The sequence below is a fragment of the Thermobia domestica genome, chromosome 8, assembly GCF_964235325.1.
Source record: "Thermobia domestica chromosome 8, izTheDome1.hap1.1, whole genome shotgun sequence".
In the NCBI taxonomy this organism is placed as follows: Eukaryota; Metazoa; Arthropoda; class Insecta; order Zygentoma; family Lepismatidae; genus Thermobia; species Thermobia domestica.
The window spans coordinates 113893743-113914886 of record NC_137461.1 but is presented as its reverse complement, the minus strand read 5'-3'; the positions used below and the strand labels follow the sequence as shown (position 1 = coordinate 113914886).

General features: G+C 36.4%; 1 protein-coding gene across 5 annotated transcripts in view; it reads left to right on the top strand.

Annotated features, from left to right (window-relative positions):
- LOC145693155 (Fanconi anemia group J protein homolog) overlaps positions 1-21144 on the top strand; it is a 532733-nt gene that overhangs the window by 428809 nt on the left and 82780 nt on the right. For all 5 annotated transcript variants that reach the window (XR_014132714.1, XM_081768898.1, XM_081768900.1 and 2 more), the window contains 3 exons: positions 5895-6004; positions 10993-11082; positions 19540-19639. Coding sequence is in view for 4 of the 5 variants with exons in the window: in XM_081768898.1 (XP_081625024.1) it covers positions 5895-6004; positions 10993-11082; positions 19540-19639 (300 nt within the window). In the remaining variant the exon portion in view is untranslated. The remainder of the gene's footprint in view (positions 1-5894; positions 6005-10992; positions 11083-19539; positions 19640-21144) is intronic.

Genomic DNA, 21144 nt, shown 5'->3' with positions numbered 1-21144 from the left:
CTGGCTTGAGTAACGATCTGATGTTGGCTGGAGGTTTGGGAATAACTATTATACCATGTCTAGCAAGTATTCTGCTGAGTTTGCTAGAGGTGTGACCGATAAGAGGCAATACGCTAGTAGAGAAATAATTCTCATGCTTGACTTTTTTTTTAATCACTTTGTGTTGGGAAGTAACGACCCTTCCTATTGCCATCTTGATATCTGTAAGACTGTAGCCATTCTCTTATAGCGTCAAAAGAAGATGATTGAGTTCTTCTTGTAAACTTTTTTGGTCACTTACAGAAACTGCCCTGTGGGCCAAGGTTTTAGCACTGACGTTGTGACTTGTGATGACAGTTGCTTGCATTGAGATAAAGATCCGTATGTGTCGATTTCGTATTAATTTTTTAAATAAAAATTTTCACTCACACACTATTGTCCTATTCACTTGAAATTGTGGACATGTTGGTATACTTGATGACAATGTAAAACAGTGGCGGATTCAGAAAGAAGCGAGGATACGTCCTCTTCTAAGGGAAAAAATGGCTTTTCTTTTGTATACTTCAACGAGATATGCCGGCAACAGTATTTTTTTCTGTCATTTCATTGGACCAATAAATCAATTTTTATTGCAAACAAGTTAATATCTCCAAGTTACAGCGGATAATATTTCGCACGCCTCCGATTTTTTTCTTCAAGAAGAGAGTTCGAATGTCTAACTTGTGCAAAAAATTATAGAAATGATCCGAGACTTTTTTTCTGTGATGATTCACTCCATCACCCCACCACCAAAAGAACATAAACCTCCTCAGACTTGTATAGTATTTGTATAAATTTTATACAAGCTGTAGAACGGAGGTTATAATACAGTAAATTATGAAAAATTTTCAGTAATCTCCTTTCAAAATTCTTGGCGACATTTCTGTTTCCAAGAATTTCCTTCACTAAACTGGTACTTTGCAAGGGTTAGTTCCTTACTCTTACATTATAATTTGCTTCATTCACAAAAAATTGTTTTCTGCAGCAGTTGGTGCTAATCTGAGGGGCACAATTAATAATGAGATTACAGGTCTGTCTTCTTCCACGTTGCCAGCAATAGCAGAATTGTGTTGTGCATAATAGTATTTGTGTATAATAGAGCAGAGAGCAGATTGATCAATTTTTTAGCAGAGTGTTACATTAAAGATACTCACATAAAAACATTACACTCTGTTTGTTAACTTCAGTTTTGGAACGTTGAAAAGCTACAATCCATATACTACGTAGTATTCATTTTTTTTCTTTCAGAGTATAACCAAACTACACATGTCTTGATAAACGATAACATATAAAAAGGACAAATTGATTTATTCTTATGTAAAAATATGAAATTTTTGGAATACCGGAACTTAAACGTTGATATTATCCCAAGTTACACTTAACAGCATAAAGAAAAACTCTCGCAACACATACACATATGTTAAATTATATATAAACATGAAGGATGGCTGATAAGTTTGCTGCCTGAGATATTTATAAAGGTAACCAAAAGATCTGTCGCTTTTTCACCTACCACCTTGTCACCTAAGAGGTACCTGGAAGATCAAAAATAGTCCTCATCAGCATCGAGACCTTCTGCCAACGATCTGGAAGGCCATGGATTCCATCGCGGTAGAACTTGGTGGGCCGTGAAGCGAAGAGGATTTCAAGTTCATTTTGTACCTCTACTAGGGATTTGAACTGGCGTCCTCTAAGGCGATTGTCCAAGGAATGGAACAGGTGATAATCGAACGCTGCAATGTCAGGGGAGTATGGCGGATGCAATAATGTTTCCCACCCAAGGTGTAGAATGGTGTCCCGGGTTATCCTAACCACGTGGGACTTAGCTTTGTCCTGTAACAGGAGGATTCCTTTGCAATTCAGAAGTGCTGGTTCTAGAGTTTTGAGTTCTTGAACACGGCTCAACTGCTGTCAGTACACAGTTACATTGTTGCTCTGACCAGCTGGTAGCAGTTCCCGATACACGATGCCGCGAGCACTCCACCAAACACAGGAGGACCTTCTTCTGGTAAAGTTCTGGTTTCCGCCGTTTTGGAACTGGTTCATGGGATGCTAGCCAATGGTGACGGCGCCGTGGAGCTTCGTACAGAACCCACTTTTCATTACATGTCAACACCCTGTCCAGAAATGGCTCCTTCCTTAGACGAGGCAGCAAAGAAACACTCGTGTCTATTCGCGTTGCCTTCTGGCCCAGAATCAAATCATGTGGGATCCATCGATCCAACTTGTAGTGCTTCCCAAGTTGATGGAAATGCTGCCGAATGGTTTCTCCACTCACACTGAATTGTAGTCCCAGTTCTTCACATGTCTGGCCACTATTCGCCTCAATTGCTGCCTGGAGCTCATTCGTAGCTAAGCGGTTAGCGTATGCGCCCGCCTTTGGCGTGGGAGACCCGGATTCGATTCCCGGCTGGAGTTAATGTATACGGATTCCACGTTAATGAGTAAGTCCGTCTCATATAGCTTTGCTACTGAAAGGGACGTTAAACTTGAAATCAAGTCAACTTAATTGCTGCCTGAAGATCATCATTTTGTATGTGTTGGTCTTCCGACACGTGGTGCGTCTTCGAGTGTTTCTTCACCATCCTTAAACTTGTTAAATTACCACTGCACTGTCTGCGTAGTCACGACACCCTCACCAAAGGCCTGGCATATCTTCCGCCCCTCTCTAGCGGTGTTTGACCCAAATTTGAACTCGTACAGCATACACATCCTTATGACGCTCAGTAGAGGTTCCATGTTTCATTCTGTCCTTGCGGAAGTTCATGGTGTAACTGAACTGCCATAACCAAGTAGTATGTTGGATATACCCACACCAACAACTGACCTTCGCGTTATCTTCATTCGCATTCGACTGATGATGTGATGGCCAATTGAACAAAGACCTCCACAAAAAGCGGCAAAACTTTCTTGGTTACCTTTATAGAAATGACTCTTGTAATCATTAATGAAGCATAATTGTGGCATTCTTTTAGTAGTATAAGTATCACCTTACTTCAATAATAATTTTATTACGCTATTTGGTGAAAGACAAACATCGCCATGTCAGGGAATCCGAAAATTTTCGCAATTTTGAGCACTGCGCCGTGATAAAAGGCCTCGTGAAGAAAGGAAAATTGCTAAAGAATAAATAAAGAAATTCGCAATGAAGAAAATCGCAAAAATAAAGAAATTTTTGAAAACATGTCATCAAATCTAAGAAATTCTGTCTGGCCTTCGTATACCATGGTCAATTTTTTTTTCTTCTTTTTTTTTTTTTTTTTTAATTATCCGGAGACAATCTCGACAAAATTTACGCCCGAATCGTAATTGTAGATGAGATTTAGATTCATCCATATGTTGCGGAGTCAAAACAGGAGTCTATGCAATGGATTAAAAAGAAAGACCGGCGAAGAAATTCAAGGTTTAATAGTCAACTTCGAAGCTTATGGCGACATTTTATTTATTTTTTAAATATAATAATAATAATTATTATTGGAACAACCAAGATATTTTGTTGATCGATTATCTGCAAAGAGGACTACAATGAATGGTTATTATTACACAGATGTATTGGTTTAGATTTAAGAAGCAGTCTTACAGTAGCGATGTGGATAACTCAGCATTTACACAGCAGAAGTTTCTATTCAGGCTTTAAAAGGTACAGGTTTTACAGAGAGACCACCCAGCCTACAGCGCAGACCTGAACCCGAGCGACTATTTTCTTTTTTGCAATCTAAAAAAAAACGAGTTACAAGGCCGAAGATTTGAAGATTAGAGCGAAATCAAGTCGTCCGTAAAAAGCGATTTTGAAAGCAAAGAAAGGCATTTTATGTTTTCGACAGTATTAAATCAATGTATGTGCGATGTGAGAAATATATATTTCTTAATTGCAATAGATGTTTCACGATTATGTCTCGAGGTTAAGGGAGACAGTAATAATACGGTGGATAATAATGGTGGAATGGTGAAAGTGGGAGGGAACGGGAGAATCTCGAGAAAACCCACGCACACGGTGTTTTCAGAATCTGCGCCCCCTCCCCTCCCACCTGCTGAAGAAAGTTCTGGGTCCTCCCTTGACTTGAAATAGAAAAGGTTTAGCTGATTGTAAAAAGCCATTAAATTGCTCAAAGATAATTAATTTACTTGTCAGTTTCTTTATGTTAATCATTTTTGTGATTTCAGTTGTAGGTAAATAAAAAAAAAAGTTTTGTTTTAGTGTTTTTTTTTTTCTAATGAATTTAAAGAACCTGATGCTTACACCATGGTAGAAAAGAGACTTTCGATACCTGTGTTTCACAATTAACCGTAATTATATTTATTATTATTTTAAGATGTATTTGAATGTATTTCAAGACATCAGTTGATAAAAACATTTGCAATAAATATATTTCTTATCTTACACTGGCACAACTCACATTGTCATCAGCGGTGACTGTCCAGGTTTCTCATGTGCTATCATCAGTTCACAGGACCAGTTTCCAAGATGGTATCATAGCAAGAGAAGGTTTTTATGTGTTCTTTTGTGTGTCCAAATCTGTGGTTACATTGCAATATGTATTTCATGCATGGCTTAAAAAAGACATACCACATAAGAGTAGCGTAACTCGGTTTTACCGACAGTTTATGGAAACTGAGTGCTTGCATAAAGCCAAAAATTGTAGTCGAGCTTATGTGTTGTGAAAGAGTTTGTGAGACGTTTCAAAGAAGTCCATGCAGATCAGTGGCTAGAAGAAACAGAATTTGGATGCCAAACATAATGGTGTGAAAGGTATTTAATCTGTACAAACCAAGGCAGCTCGTGAGGAAAATCACGCTAGTAAAAGTTAAGTTTTACCACTTGAAACTGAGGGAATAAAGGCTATCTAACGTATCAATTATTGTATACAACAATTAGTACTCTAAGAAAGTTTTTTCCTGTTAGTTTCAGGCGAAAAAAAAAACTTTAATTGTTACCGATATAACTTCCCTCGCGTGGCGCCTTTACGTGCAAGATATGATTGATGCGAGCTCTTGCACCAGCAGACAAATGATGAAGTCGTGACTTTTGCAAGGCAGTGCAACTGAAAATGAAGGACTGTTGTTGGCATAGAAAAACTTAGCTTCTCCGATGAAATCATATTCTAGATTAATGGTAAGGTAAACAGACACATGTCCGTATCTATGAAACCAAGCAACCACATGCACAAATAGACCACTAGTGTGATTCTCCAAAATTCAACATTTTTCCGTGTATTTCTCACGAGAGAATGTATGATCCATTTTTCTTCACTGAAACAACTGAGACTGACGACTTATTTCTGTTTATGTTAGAAAGCTGATTGTTACTTCTGTTGAGTATCGATTATGACGATTGTATTCTATCTCTATTTTCCCAAGAATGTACAAGTGGTTCTCAATCCCGTCCATTGGAATTGCTGTAAATGGGGACAACTATTTCTCCCTTGGCCATCATATTCGACAGATTACACACAAAGGAATTTATTTTTCGTGGGATGCGTTAAATATGGAGTCAACGTACCACGATTGCCGACATCTATCCAGGAATTCGTATTCAGATAACGCATTCGGCTATTATAATGTATGTACTACACCGAGTCTGGAATGAATTCGACTACCTTGTAATATATTTCTTTGACCTAAGGTGCATAGATTGAAAGATTGTATTTAACTTATGACAGACTTTTACATCTTCGCCTGCTGATGGTGTATGGTGTGCCATGTACGGTAAGATGTTACATAATACAGTTTCATCATTCTTTTGTGTGTGCTTTATGTAAATAAAAGCAACACACCGTAGTTCATAAAGTTAAGTTTTATGACATTCAATTTTAGAATTTTTTTTTCTTTCTTATTGTATTCAGCAATGTTTATATATAACATTTTGATTTTTACAGCCGAAAATGAGTGAGCAGTGTGAAGATCGAGTGCCCATATCTCCTATGAAGAATGTCACTGAGGATGGTGCGTGCCAGTGCTCAAATACTAATAAACGAAATAAACCAAAGTAAGGAACTATTTCAATGTAAAATCGAATATAATTTACTTGTTAATGTATCTCGTTAAATTTAATTTGTATTGTATACAATCCATAGAAGCTATTTCTAACAGTCTCTTACAACGTTCTCTTAGGTTTTGTATGTCAAACAATGCATTTACATTCAAATGCATATCTTCAGTGTATAAGTTCTCTGTCGTTTCATGCGGGTTATTTTCCTAAAATTGACAAGTTTTCATGTATTGTATTATCCACTATACTTTTCGGTATCATGTAGGATGACTACCGTTTTCTCTCTGGTTTTATTTTCACCATTATCACATTCCTCAGAATAAATTTGTTTTCAAATGTCGGACCACTTCCGCCTCCTTCTATAACGTACAACCAATATAGCTCTTTCCTTTTCCAACATTTCCTCATTCCACTTGTGCATTTTCAAATTATTTTGAAGCAGTGATTGAAATAAAGAAGAGCCCAGTGAAACGCGTCATCCTACTTCTGAAAGAAAGTACGTTATGCGTTCCTCAAGATTTTTTTCAGTTACAATGAGGAAAATAATAATTGTCACAACAGTGTTTTTCCCACAGAATGGCAATTTTCGTGATATTATTCTCCCATTTTCTGATCTACTCTGAATGCTGAAATGTTTTCCTTATTGTCTGCCTTTTTGATATACAGTATTGTGTACCAGTCACATTTTTTCCCTTCCTTTGAGCATTGACAATATACAGAACATATAATAAGTATGTCATTTAAAAGAAATTCATGTTATCAAAATTTCTTTTTTTGAATTTCTTAGTCATTACATGTACTAGGTATTCAATTGGATTATATTCCCCGTAACTTCTTCAAACGTTCAGATTATTCCTAAAATATCTTCATTATACTAGTGAATACAGATATATTCATCCTAATGTATACAATAAGACAAGTTTCTATCGTGGTCATATGATTAACATACGCGTCTTTGACATGGGATACCCAGGTCCGATTCCCGGGGGACACTCGTGTGGTTTAGACTTCATGTTAAGCTGTAATTTCACATCTTGCGTAGCCTCAGTGCTGAAAAACAACCAAGCAAGCAGTAATACAGGTTGGGACTTCAAGAGTGTTTGTACTGAGAGTTACTTGACAATTTCAAAACAGAGTGAGTCGAAAGTCTTTGAACATCTTCATTTTAAACCTGATAGGAAATATGAAATCTGTTAATGAGAGACAATAGTATAGGGGAAGCGCAACTTATAGGTGACTGTGGCCGGCATCTTGAATGCAAGTTTGAAATTTCAAATGGGAAAGGGTACATGTCGTACCGTATATTAAATTACAACGACGTGAGCTCATGAATCCAAAGGTATAACTGTTTCTTTCATATCTTGTATGGTTTGCACATTATGAGTACTGAAAGTTTGAAAAGCTTCATTGTTACTGACATAATCTCTTATTGTTGCAGGTGATTTAGGATGCCTTTGACAAAGGAGCATAATATTGAAATCGTCCTAATATCCGGGGAACGTAGTTCTAGAAACATTGGAGAGGACTACAACAGACGGACGTCCAGTATCGCAGTACATGACCGCGTACATAGTCGCTAAATTTCGAGAAACTAGCATTGTGGAAGATGGAGCATGTAGTGGACGACCAAAGACTCACCAATGCGAAGACGAAAACGACGCATCTAGCATCGTTTGTGAAAAGTTCGAAACACACTATTCGTCGTTTCTCACTGGAAAATAGTATCAGACAGTCCTTTCTTGTCCGGATATTGCATACCAATCGCTGGCATCCTTATAAACTGCACATGCAACTCAAACTATGAATTAGGATTATATTTCTCGGCTTGCGCCATCAATGGTCGTTTTAGCCCGTCATGTATGAGGAATCATGTCACCTTGCGAATACACTATTGTGGGAAGTGGGGAAAGAAAGACACAACCTGGGACCTTTATATATCAGGTACCATCCTGGTGTTTACCTGGTGTGGATGAGGAAAACCCAGGGAAAACATTACTCAGGATGTCTGGCCTGAAAATAGGTTTTACATTCCCTGGGATTTGAACCGGACCAGTCGCACCTAAGGCGAGAACATCAGCGACTACTGCAGCATAAACTAAATAAAGATGACTCTCGTCGACAAGTAGGAACCACGTAGGCTACGAAGAACACGTTGTTAGCGACGAGGCTTATTTCTGTTGGCATAATTATCAGTACTGATGTGACAATAAACCGAACTGGATTAATCCGAGTAAAGAACATAGTTCAGGAAAGCTAATTGTGTGGTGTAATACATGAATGGGGCTTCCACTTGTCCCGATTTAGCCGGGACAATCCCGGATTGACACCATTTCCCCTTCCCAGATCGTTCAAAACTCCAAATATCCCCGATTTTTCTTCAAAACCATTCGTACGATATTTTTTTTTAAATGCTGAGAAAATAGAGGTAAGTCTTTGGTAATTTACTTTCCGAAGTCAGGCGTTTTCGGTTTGTAATTAACCTACAAATAGAGAGAAATACTTTATTTGTTTGTAATAGTATGCCAGTATCTACTACAGAAACAAAGGGAATGTAATCGCGTTGCTTTTTGTTCCAAATTACAACTGAATAATGTTATAGCGAATTTGATCGAGCGCGAACAAAGTTCGTTGTGCATGATTCCCAAACTTTTTTTTTTTTTAATGGTATTTTGCTCTGGAGATCATTCTTGATAAATATATATTTTAAACTAATTTTGAAGCTAGCACATATTAAGAAACACGATTGTAATTAAGGTACATTAAGGTTATCATTTCAGTCGTGGGTATTTTTGGGTTTACCCTCTCCCAAAATTACGATATTTTTGGGCTGGGAAAATCCTAACCTTGGAACCTGTGAACTGGCCCTCAAATCACCTGATCTCACGCTACTTGATTTTTTTTTTTTTTTTATTTTAGTGTACCATGATTATGCACGAGACTAAGGGAGACGGTGATGAGATGAATGATAATGGTATAATAGCGAAAATAAGAGGAAACGGGAGAATCCCTAGAAAAGCCATGCACACGCTCTTTGTGCATCACAAAGCCTACTTGGTGGGAGCTGGGATCGAACCAGGGACTCAACGCGTCAGAGGTGAGTCACTACAGTATCTTAATTTCTATCTGTAGAGCCACGTGAAGCAGACCGTGTATATTGAGAAACCCGCGATATAAGGCACCTGCAGGAAAGCATTCAGCACGAGTGTGCCCACATTTCACCGAATATCCTCCCGGATATACAGTCGAATTAGATACACAACTACGGTTGTGCATTTGGAGGATCGCCATCACATAGAACATGTGTTGTAGCGTACCATTGGTAGGTGGTTTTTAAACTTTCAGTATCCATAACATGCAAATCATACAGAATATGAAAGAAATAATTAAACACCTTTGGATTCCTGAATTCACGATTACGTTATATGATACGCTACATGCCCCCTTCCCATGTGAATTCTCGAACTTGCATTGAAAATGGCGGGTTTCAATACAACGGCCATGATTGCCATGTATTCTTAGTTGCGGCCCTCCTCTACTACCGTCACTCATTAACAGATTTCACATCTTGCTCTCAGTTTTCAAACTGAAAGGGTCCTAAAGGCTTTTGACACACCCTGTATATTGAGGTGATCTATTGAAGATGTTATTCCATGTATATCTATACAGGAGGATGCTTATTCATACTCAGACACAACACCAAGAGAGAGCAATAGAATCATGTCTCTTAATGATGATGATATTAGTGTCACAATGACTTAAAGTTCTTTGGTAAAATCTAATAATTACCCTAAATACTACCTTTTCATGATTTGAAATTTTATTTTGACAGTTGTGTTTTCAGTTTCTTGAACGTATGTGCCCAATCTGGTTCTTTTCCTAAAATTTAAAACAATAAAAAATGTAGTCAGTGATTCAACAACGATTATACATTATGTTCTTAGATTCTTTATTTTGATATATTGAGATGTTTTTTATCTGCAGTCTACTAACTCAGTTCTCTGTATAGCTCTGAATATATTTTGCATATCGATTAACAGTGAAACACGAGAAGAAATTGTAGAAGAAAATCAACCAGGATTTATATTTAAATATGCTGTCTCAGAATTTGCATGGTGAAAGTTGAGGAAAACCTTGGAGAACCCGGAATCTTCCAATTGCAAAGCAAGAATACTTACCGATCAGCTTCGTCTATTCGGTATGGAGTTACGAATGATCTGATTTAAGAAAAAGAAGAAAAGGATAATTGATTTATAATTATTGTATACACTCATCCCTCGTTTAAGCGGATAGAAAAGGGCACAGCAGTCCAATGTTACCAATTATCCGTAAGTTCCGATACTAAGCCTGCAATGACTAGTATCCATATTTACATCACAGAAGCAAAAGGAATAGTAAGTATTGTACTTTTAATCAAGCACATTATCCAATTTGATAAGAGTAAAACGCACACTGTAAAGATATATATATATACACTTTAAAACAGTGAATTTAACGTTTCTATCATTCTATTTACAGATTTTTTTTTGTAATTCCTGAATATTATTTGTACTTTCGAGTTTTCGACTCTCCCCTGGAGTCTTGATCACGGAGGATAAAAACAGGAAAATGAAAATAAAGCAGCAAGCAATAAAATAGAACGGACTTAACAAGGAAAGAGTGGTGTTGGAACGCCATTTTATTCCTTGATGCTTTTATTTTTCTTCTTCCTCGCAAGACTCTGTGATCAAGACTGCAGGAGGGAGTCGAAAGTTTGGAAATGTAAATAATATTTAGAAATTACAGAAATCTGTAAGTAGAATTATAGAATTTCTGAGCGTAGTTTTACATCGTTTGAAGGTAAAGACCTAACTGAATCGGCTGCTCCAGATTATTTATGTTGCTTCTGGTATCTGCTAAGTGGAGGTCCATAAACCGAAGGATAAGTGTGTGTAAGTTTTCTGGACTTATTTCGTCTACTTAGTTTTTAAATTTTCTTTGTTTGACAGGCTTCCAAAAATCTATTACTGTGGAAGAACGCACAAACAGATCAGTCAAGCGATCAGCGAGATGAAAAAGACTGTCTACAAAGATACAAAGTGAGTTTACGTGATACGTATTTATTTATTTATATTGTGTAAGATAGTAGAATATTATAAAGGTTTCTGTCGCACTGTCCTCAGTGATGATAGTATTAATTTTGTTCATATCATATTGAGTTATTACACACACACACATATATATATATATATATATATATAGAGAGAGAGAGAGAGAGAGAGAGAGAGAGAGAGAAAACTCTTCATAACACTATCGTTCATACTTGTATTTGGCAACATGAAAGATTCATTGCTATCTTCCATGATTACCAACTATAAGAGGTTTCCATAGTCCTTCTAAGTCTTGTGGAGAGTCCAAGAAACTCACGTTTGAAGACAGATACAATATAATTGTCTGAAAGTATTGTTTGTCTCTTACGTGACTTTTTTAAAGTTATTTAGTTCAATGCCCCGCTATTACGCTCCGAAGCAAAGGGAGAAGGTGGTAATGATAATGAACGAAACGATGGGCTTAAGAAAGTGGGATGAAACGGGAGAACATCGAAAAAACCGCGCACATGGTATTTGGCCACTACAAAGCCTACTTGGCTCGACATGGGATCGAACAAGAGACTCCACGCATCTGAGGTGAACGCTCTAACATTGAGCCACGGCGGCCCCTTTTTTTCTTTCTTGTATTATTAAATACATGTAGTAGAATATCTGTTTTGTTCTCTGTATGAAATCGATTAGTTTAAGCCATCTACCGTGTTCGACTTTTGTGTTTTTTGAAATTCAAATAGTTGTGGCATTTTAGAATGTAAAACATGAGCACACGGGAAATCAAACATTCAGTATTTACCAACTTAATACAAATACGAGTTGAGCTGATATACAGTATTTATATGCTGCTTTCAATTCCGGCTTAATAGCATCAGGTTTGTTTTCCTTCTTGTTTAAGTATTCCCTAAAGGAAAACCGAATCGGACCGAACAACACTTTATTATGTAAAACCTAGCAGAAATATTAAGGGTATAAGTTTCACTGTTGACGCAGAATAATGAGAAACTGGAGAGATGCTGGAACAGAGTGTCTATCGGTCACGAAAATCCCGAAAGAGTCACAAAATTAGAAAATTGTCATGACAGTCAAGAAATTTAGCTTTTGGGTCACGATTTTTTTTTTTATCTGTACAAATATAAGTAAAAACTGGAAAATTTTGCTCTGTAAAACATCAAAATTCACCACCAAAAATGTATGCGGTCGGCTTTAGACGCTACCAAATCGTAGGCAAAGCATTCTTCTATCACATGCATGAAAATTCGGCCTATTCTGTATCCAAAGTCACTCTGAAGTATTTTTCGAAATTTTATGGTTTGGTAATAAAAAAAAAAAAGTCACGAAATTTCAGGTTAGAATTTTAGTAGACACCCTGTTGAACTGGAATTATGGAAGTCCGTTTTAGAGAAAAATGAAATGAAATGAAATCTTTCAGTGTAATGTCCCAGGATTATGCCCTTTAGGCTAATGGAGACAACTGATTATGCAAGTGAATGATGATGGAATAACTGGTGAAATGAGAATGTGGAAGGAAACGGGAGTATCCCGAGAAAACCCACGGACATGATGTCCACCATAAACTTGCTTGGCCAGGGATCGAACCAAGGGCCCTACGCACCAGAGATAAGCGCTCTACCACTGAACCACCATGCCTCCTGAAGTCCGTTTTAGAAAGCCAGAAATATTGATAATGGGAACTGATGTGTTGATTGCACTTAATCCAGCTAAAAGTCATGTGGCTGGCCATAGGCGCTCATGGACAGTGAAACAAAGAAGTTTTTTATACACACACACACATACATATATACATGCATATATATTTTTGGAAATCTATCTGCAACAAAAAATTACACCACCATTTGATTTCGTTAAACAATGGTTTCACCATAAGATTACAAAAACTGCGTTGACTCCTGAGAATTTTCAGGAAAAGAAACTCAGTCTCAGAAAGGTGACACTCTACCTAATTTACGAATGAAAAATATAAGAATGTTCACGAAATAAAGTATTCGTTCTTTTTGTTCCTTTCATTCAAAAAAAAAAGAAAAGAAAAAAGAAAATCATATTCGTGAAGCACGGTTTACTTCATCGAGAAATTCGAGTTAAGGGTTGGTTATAAGTAGATAAAAAAAGGAGAACTTCATGTTAAGTTTTTTTTTTTAAATTAATTATTTTATTCATAAGCTTTCAATATATAAAGCTACTCATTGCCAAATCATCATTATCGTTTTAAGGAACGCATATGAAAATACTAAAGAATTTATCTTTATGAATAATATTGCTTTGTTAACTTGGCTTTCTTACGCGTTCATCTTTTAAAAACATGCTATCTAATATCCTTTTACTGTGATTTCAGCATTGGAACATTTTTTCTTTTTCTTTCTTTCCCTTTTCTCTAACATACATACAGACAATCATGTGTACTTCATTTTTTTCATTCTTAATTTTTATGAAACATATAATAATAAAGTATTTATATATTGAATGTAAGTAAATAAATTATACGAACATAAAAGTTAGTCCTTATTTGCTGATACTAGTAATAAGAGAATTTTATAAAATTCTTTGTTGTTAATTGTAGTAAGCGTCTCAGTTTAGCAAGATGAAAATGTGTCATCTAATTGAGTCTACCTAGCAAAATGGATGCCACTAACGGTATCCAAAAACAATAAGGTGGAAAACTATTTTCCTTTGTACAAGAGGTTGCCTTGAGGTTGGAATTCGATTTTGTTTTATATCTTTAAGACGTTAGGCAAATTCTTGAGACACCAAGACGAATTCTTAGAAGGAATGAGGATAAAGAAATATTGTGAAAGATTGTGAAATTCTTGGCATGTCAAGGGATGGAATTCCCTTGCATTTTAGAGCTGTATTCATGTCAACATTTTTTAGGGAAACATCTTTCTTTTAGTTTTTTGAAGCAAAATATGGGATGTTATCTCTTTCTCGTTCCAAGAAATGAAAAAGGAAGGCTGGTACGTAATTAGACTTAAAATACAGAGAAAAATATGAAAACTTAAGGGCCAACACAAGATAATTTTTTTTTTCGTCATTTTAGTTTAAAATTGAATAAACTAAAGATAACTTTTAATGTTGTAGTTTCTACGAGTCCTCAACTGCGACTTCCGTTAGTTTTGGTTCAGTAGATTTAGGATTTATTTAAACGAGATTGCTAACGTAATGCTAAAATCTTATATGAATCTGAAGTTAGTTGAAAATCAATATTTCCTTGATCCTTTAAATTTCCTTCTCAGAGTAGGATAATAGTTAATCATTCTTTTGATGGTTTGTGGAATTTTTTGTTTCATAGCTGACAAAATTGGAATATAGGTACAGTTCATCCGCTACTCATGGATTTTAATGATAAGAAGAAATGCATTCTTTAATTTTATTATTTTCATTTTAATTAATTAATTTTTAAATAGTAATATGCCTGACAGAGTGAAACGAAAGATGGTATGCACATGAAATCACTTTCAGTTATTCATTTTTTTTTTCCCAATCTTCCGGGCATAGGTGCATATTCGGTTTTTGTCTTCAATAGTTGAAAAACATAGATCACAAAGACCCATTCTTAGACTAGAAGGCAATCTTGCGAGAGTTGTGAGTGAGTGAGTAAGAGTAAAATGATTCCGGATAAGTTTTTATTGCGTTTTTCTATAATGAACTATTTCCCAACAGGAAACCAGTGCGTTGCAGTGAATTGGGCCAGTGCATCTCTGGCCCAATTGAAACTTCCATACTGATTGTAACCAGCATGTTGAAATAAGTGCTCATGTAAATTTTCGCAACTTAACCGCTATTGGTTTGATAGATTAATGTATTTAACATTTCAACTTTTTGTAGGAATTTCTTCTTCTGACAAAATCGCAAACTCGTAATATTTTACGAAGGCAGCCCATCCGTTAAAGTAGAAATATGATTTGTATCTCATTTAAACTGTGGCTAAGTGGACTGTTTTTTAATGTGTGTTACGCTTGGACATAACATACAAAAGAGAAATAATGATGAGATATTTTTTGAATTTTCTGAAAAATTCCCGCATTCATAATTTATTAGGTTATTGCTTAGCAGTTCTATCTCTGGGACATGTAAAAAATTAAAACATCCTATTGATGGTGATAGTTCTAATAGTACAGTCCGAAACAATATTAAGTATAGGTTAAAGTTATCATTTCTTATACCTCCAACCTATACTCAATATTGTTTCCGACTGTACATGAGAAAAAATTAGAATGTTTGCACTACATTGCCTATTTTCATGCAAATCGCCTAGGTAGAGTAGGGAGAAGCAGTGGTTGATATTTTTTAAAGAAACTCTGTTGTTGACCTATTGGACTTCTAATATATATATATATATATATATATATATATATATATATACTCTATATGATCAAAAATATCCGGACACCCCCCCCCAAAAAAAACATACGTTTTCATATTAGGTGCATTGTGCTGCCACCTACTGTCAGGTACTCATTATCAGCGACCTCAGTAGTCATTAGACATCGTGAGAAAGCAGAATGGGGCGCTCCGCGGAACTCACGAACTTTGAAACTGGTTAGGTGATTGGGTGTCACGTGTGTCAGAAGTATGTACGCGAGATTTCCACACACCTAAATATCCCTAGGTCCACTGTGTCTGATGTGATAGTGAAGTGGAAATGTGAAGGGACACGTACAGCACAAAAGCGTGCAGGCTGACCTGTCTGTTGACTGACTGACCGCCGACAGTTGAAGAGGGTCGTAAAGTGTAATAGGCATACATCTATCTATCCATGCCATCAGGAATTCCAAACTGCATCAGGATCAAAGTACTATGACAGTTAGGCATGAGGTGAGAAAACTTGGATTTCATGGTCGAGCGGCTGCTCATAAGCCACACATCACGCAGGTAAATGCCAAAAACGTCTTACTTGGTGTAAGGAGCGTAAACATTGGACGATTGAACAGTGGAAAAACATTGTGTGGAGTGACGAATCACAGTACACAATGTGGCTATCCGATGGCAGGGTGTGGGTATGACGAATGCCCGGTGAACGTCATCTGTCAGCGTGTGTAGTGCCAACAGTAAAATTCGGAGGTGGTGGTGTTATGGTATGGTCGTATTTTTCCTGGAGGGGGTTTGCACCCCTTGTTGTTTTGCGTGGCACCCTCACAGCGCAGGCCTACATTGATGTTTTAAGCACCTTCTTGTTTTCTACAGTTGAAGAGCAATTCGGGGATGGCGATTGCATCTTTCAACACGATCGAGCACCTGTTCATACTGCACGGCCTGTGGCGGAGTGGTTACTCGACCATAACATTCCTGTAATGGACTGGCCTGCACAGAGTCCTGACTTGAATCCTATAGAACACTTTGGGATGTTTTGGAACTCCGACTTCGCGCCAGACCTCACCGACCTACATCGATACCTCTCCTCAGTTTAGCACTCCGTGAAGAATAGGCTGCCGTTCCCCAAGAAACCTTCCAGCACCTGATTGAAAGTATGCTTGCGAGAGTGGAAGCTGTCATCAAGGCTAAGGGTGGGCCAACACCATATTGAATTCCAGCAGTACCGATGGAGGGCGCCACGAACTTGTAAGTCATTTTCAGCCAGGTGTCCGGATACTTTTGATCACATAGTATACATATATATATATAGATATATATACATACAGGCTGGTAGGTAACTCCACCGACAAACTTTGGGAGGCGATTCCTTATATGAAATGAAAGAAAAAAGTTCTGATAAACATAAGTCGAAAAACGTCTCTTTTCAGAGTTATGAACCGCCGAAAATTCGAAAAATCACGTTTCGAAACGCCCTGCCTTAGAAACTATAGGACTTATCCCAAGCGGTTTAAGGAATTACACAGGAACTAGTATGCGATCTATCTAAATATCCATGTTTTAACATCCTCCGTTATCGGCGAATCGAACGCGCCATTAGTACTTAAAGGAGTATCCCTATACCTCAACTTCCTTTTTACAGTTCGTTTCGCCGGACCAGGTAGAACATGGATATTTAGATAGAGCGCATACTAGTTCCTTTGTAATTCCTTAAACCGCTTGGCATCGGTCCTGTAATTTCTAAGGCAGAGAGTTTCGAAACGTGAACTTTCGAATTTTCGGCGGCTCATAACTCTGAAAGAAGAAGTTTTTCGTCCCATGTTTATTAGAACTTTTTTCTTTCATTTCATATAAGGAATCACCTCCCAAAGTTTGTCGGTGGAGTTACCTACCACCCTGTATATAATATTTTTGATTCCTGTTATCATTAATGTATGGACTAACGTTAATTAAACTTGATACTAATTTATTTTCATGAACATTGCAATCGAATGGAGATGGGTAGTCTCATAAAACACAGCTTGCAGCTACCAAACTCATCACAAACAAAATAAGTGTGAATTAGAGTTAGTGTTGAATTAGAATTAGAGATAAATAAAGTTGAACCAGTGAGGTTAAGGTACAGGATTTTATATGGTTTGATATTAAGGGTGAATAAAGTTGAAAAGCTGAGTGTTGAGGTACAGAATCAGGGAAACGATAAGTGTTGGCAATGAGGTTGTAATGTTGTCAAACAGTAATTGTTTTTAATGATTGATTCCTTTCAGAGAAGACGCTATATGAGACGAAACGGAATGCATAAGTTGAGATCCAGACTCTGCTGAGGTTTATTTGATATTAACAATATCTTCGTGGATTGAACCCGAGGTCAGTCGTGCATAAAGTACATACATAATCTGATGGTTAAGAAGAGAGTAATGAAGAAAATTAAAGTTCAAATCTCACGAAGCTCAACGCGTTATAGAATTACATTGAATTTGAGTGAGGCTGAAGTGCAGTGATACATATTGATGTTTACGGCTAATGAGAATGAGGGACGGATAACTAAACATGCGTGAATTTCAGGAAGAGTGAAGTTAGAGTTAAAGGGAACTTAATATGATATCATGAATAAAGTTAAGGTGCAGTAACAATACCAAACTGAGGTTTAGATTCGGTTTGGTTTTGGGTGAGGAGCAACAGTGTAGTTGCGTAATGGTATGGTTGAACGAGGTTTGCATTGGCTGTTTAGTTGTAAAACAATCTTTACAATTATATTACTAAGCAATACGCAAATGTCAAATGTGAATTATTTTAATATGCGCCAAAATGCGAAATTTACCATTTCAAAAAGCCACAAAGAGCCCAACCCAGCAGAATAGTGTGAAATTTCTCCATTCATATATTGAGAAACATAGGTCTGTAATCACCGTAGTTGATCTGTCGTTACACATCTACTGGGAAGTTTCTGTTTGTTTCCATTGCCTTATAAATTACAACACACTGGGTTTTTGTGAGAGGATGAACATTCGGAGTACCCATCTTGCATTTATTTATTTATTTATTTTTCTTCTAAATTTGATAAGCATGTTTTCTGTGCTAAATCATAATGGTCATTCGTCGATCTCTTATCACTATGTCATGCACTTTATTGAAGTTTACTTCTGCTATGATAGTTTTGGGAGTGCTATCGCTATGTTAATCTTTACAGCAAGTACTCCAATATTAAAATTTTCGGCACCCTATTTTTACGGTGTAAGATATAGCGGATTCTCCTAAAGTTTCAGACATATTATTTTGAGTTTCGGTTGGAGTTATTTCTTTTCTAAGCAAGTATTAATAGTGGTTCTTTACTCGACGCATTCCATTTTGCACTGACTCACCACTTCTAATCAGGTAAATACTTGCAATGATGAAACACAAAGATGCTGAAACACATAATTTTGCGTGCAAACTGCAGATCTGTCAATCATTAGTCACTCATATTTTAGCTTAAAGAGGGATGTGTTGTGGGTATTAGTTTATAAATAATCATATAATTTGCTGATGGTGATGATGATTGTTCTGTTTTATGAAATATGTTTTGACAATTAAAAACTCAGCCAATAATATGATATAGATAATTTTGAAGCGATTTGTAATATACATATTCGTTTTGAAGCGATTTGTGATATACATATTTGTTATACAGTTATTCCAAACTTGGCTGTTTTATTATGAAAATGGGAAAGAATCAGATGTACATCCATTCTGAAGAGTTAATAAAACTTAGAGAACAAGAAAAACCGTTGGAGAAAGTGTATTTGGAGCCGAAGTCCTGCAATGTCAATGTTGTATCTCTACTCTTAAGTGAAACATTTAGCCAGATATACTAAATTTATCTTCAGTCAATAGCGTCTTCTGTCAGATAAAACATGCACTCAAATCTCAACCGCCAAGATCGTGAATAACTTTTTCTGAAGCAGAGTCTTATACTTTTTCGCACATGAATATAATAGCACAGTTAATGAAACGTTTTGATATTACTTTGTTTATATTTTCTACATGATACTATATAAATTGGAAGTTCAAATATTTCTGTTGTTTATGTTATTAATAACAAATATTTATGTTGTTCATGTTATTAATAAAAGATTTTGTTCATAGCATGTGTGTCCTGGGTAGCAGAGAACGAACATGTATAGCTCATATACCACCAGGAAAGACGAAAACAGAGTTTTGTCGTGAAGTTTTAGATCCACTTCAGGTTAGTGCAGACATTCTTTTATCTGTGTTATCTGACAGTTTAGAATTAATTTCTAAGACAATAATTGCTCTCATCTATCAGTATGGTTCAATAATTGGTTTTGTAAATTGCAAAGATCGGGAAACTAAAAACTCGTTGTACTCTAAGCTAAGTCATCATTTCATTAAGAAAAAAGGCTGAAGTTGATTCCACCGATTTTTTTGTAAAGCACTTGTTGAAATTTACAACGTATTTTCTTTTTTACTAAATATTGCAAAAAAAAAAAAAAAAAAAAAAAAAAAAAAAAAAAAAAAAAAAAAAAAAAGATAATTTTAAAATTGTACAACATAACTTTTTAGTATCCACAAAATAGTCTAAATGTAAGATTTTACAGCAATACTTGGCATTATATAATAAGTGTAACGTAACTTTTATTACTTTCAAAATGCTATAGCCTAAAGATAAAAATATTATTTTACAGCGTAACTCCTCACACTTTCTAATAATGATCTTAAACTTTTTCTTTAATCATGGCCTCCAGAATTAATAATTTGCCCTCTCTTATCTTTAGCCCTCATCAAGATGTCTTTCACACGACAAAAAGTGTGTTCAATGCTTTTGACTTTGCGTGATCGTATAAACTACTTTCAAGTATCTCAACAGAAAGCTGTAGTATTATCCTTGAACTTTCAATGTGCTTTTGACACTGTCGGCCATGCGTATTTATTGCAGACTATGAAATGTTATAGTTTTCCGCCAGGATTTCTTGATCTTATGCACTCTCTTTACTCTACGGCGACGGCAACGATTTATGTTAAAGGCTTTGCCTTTCCTCTTTTATCGCATCGTCGAGGGTTGAGACAGGGATGTTCGCTATCAGCGCTCCTCTTTACATCAAATCTGGATCCTCTTTTATATCGTCTGATTGTTAATCACGATAGTACGTCTTTATTTCACCAACTTAACGTTCAAGCTTACGCAAATGGTGTGTCAGTGAGTTTTTATGTGACATCTGCAATCCACTACCCTGCTGCAAATTTTGGACCAATATTGCCGGGTTAGTGGCATGCAGGTAAATTTATACCAAACTAAAAATGATTGTTTTTGGCGATTGGCCACCTTTACTTGAATGTTAGATAAAACATCCTATAGCCACAGTGGATCAACTCAAAGTGTTGAGCATTGTTTTACTAAATATGATACTGCTCGTTATGATGCTATATGGCACAGTTTACAATGTGATGCGACAATGAAAGGACGTGATTAAGATCTTATACCGCGTATTTAGTACATGTCGGCGAAGCTCTGGTATGCAGCTCATATTTATCTCTTACCATATTTATCTCTTATCTCTTATCATTGTCAAAAGTACAGTCCCTCTTCGGATGGTTTATATGGTCTGGGTTCTACTTCGTATCGCAAGAGAAACATTATATCTCGCCCGATCTGAAGGTGGTTTAAATCTAATAAATATACAGACCAAATGTTGTACTTTCTTTCTACATATTGGTTATAAACACTAGTAT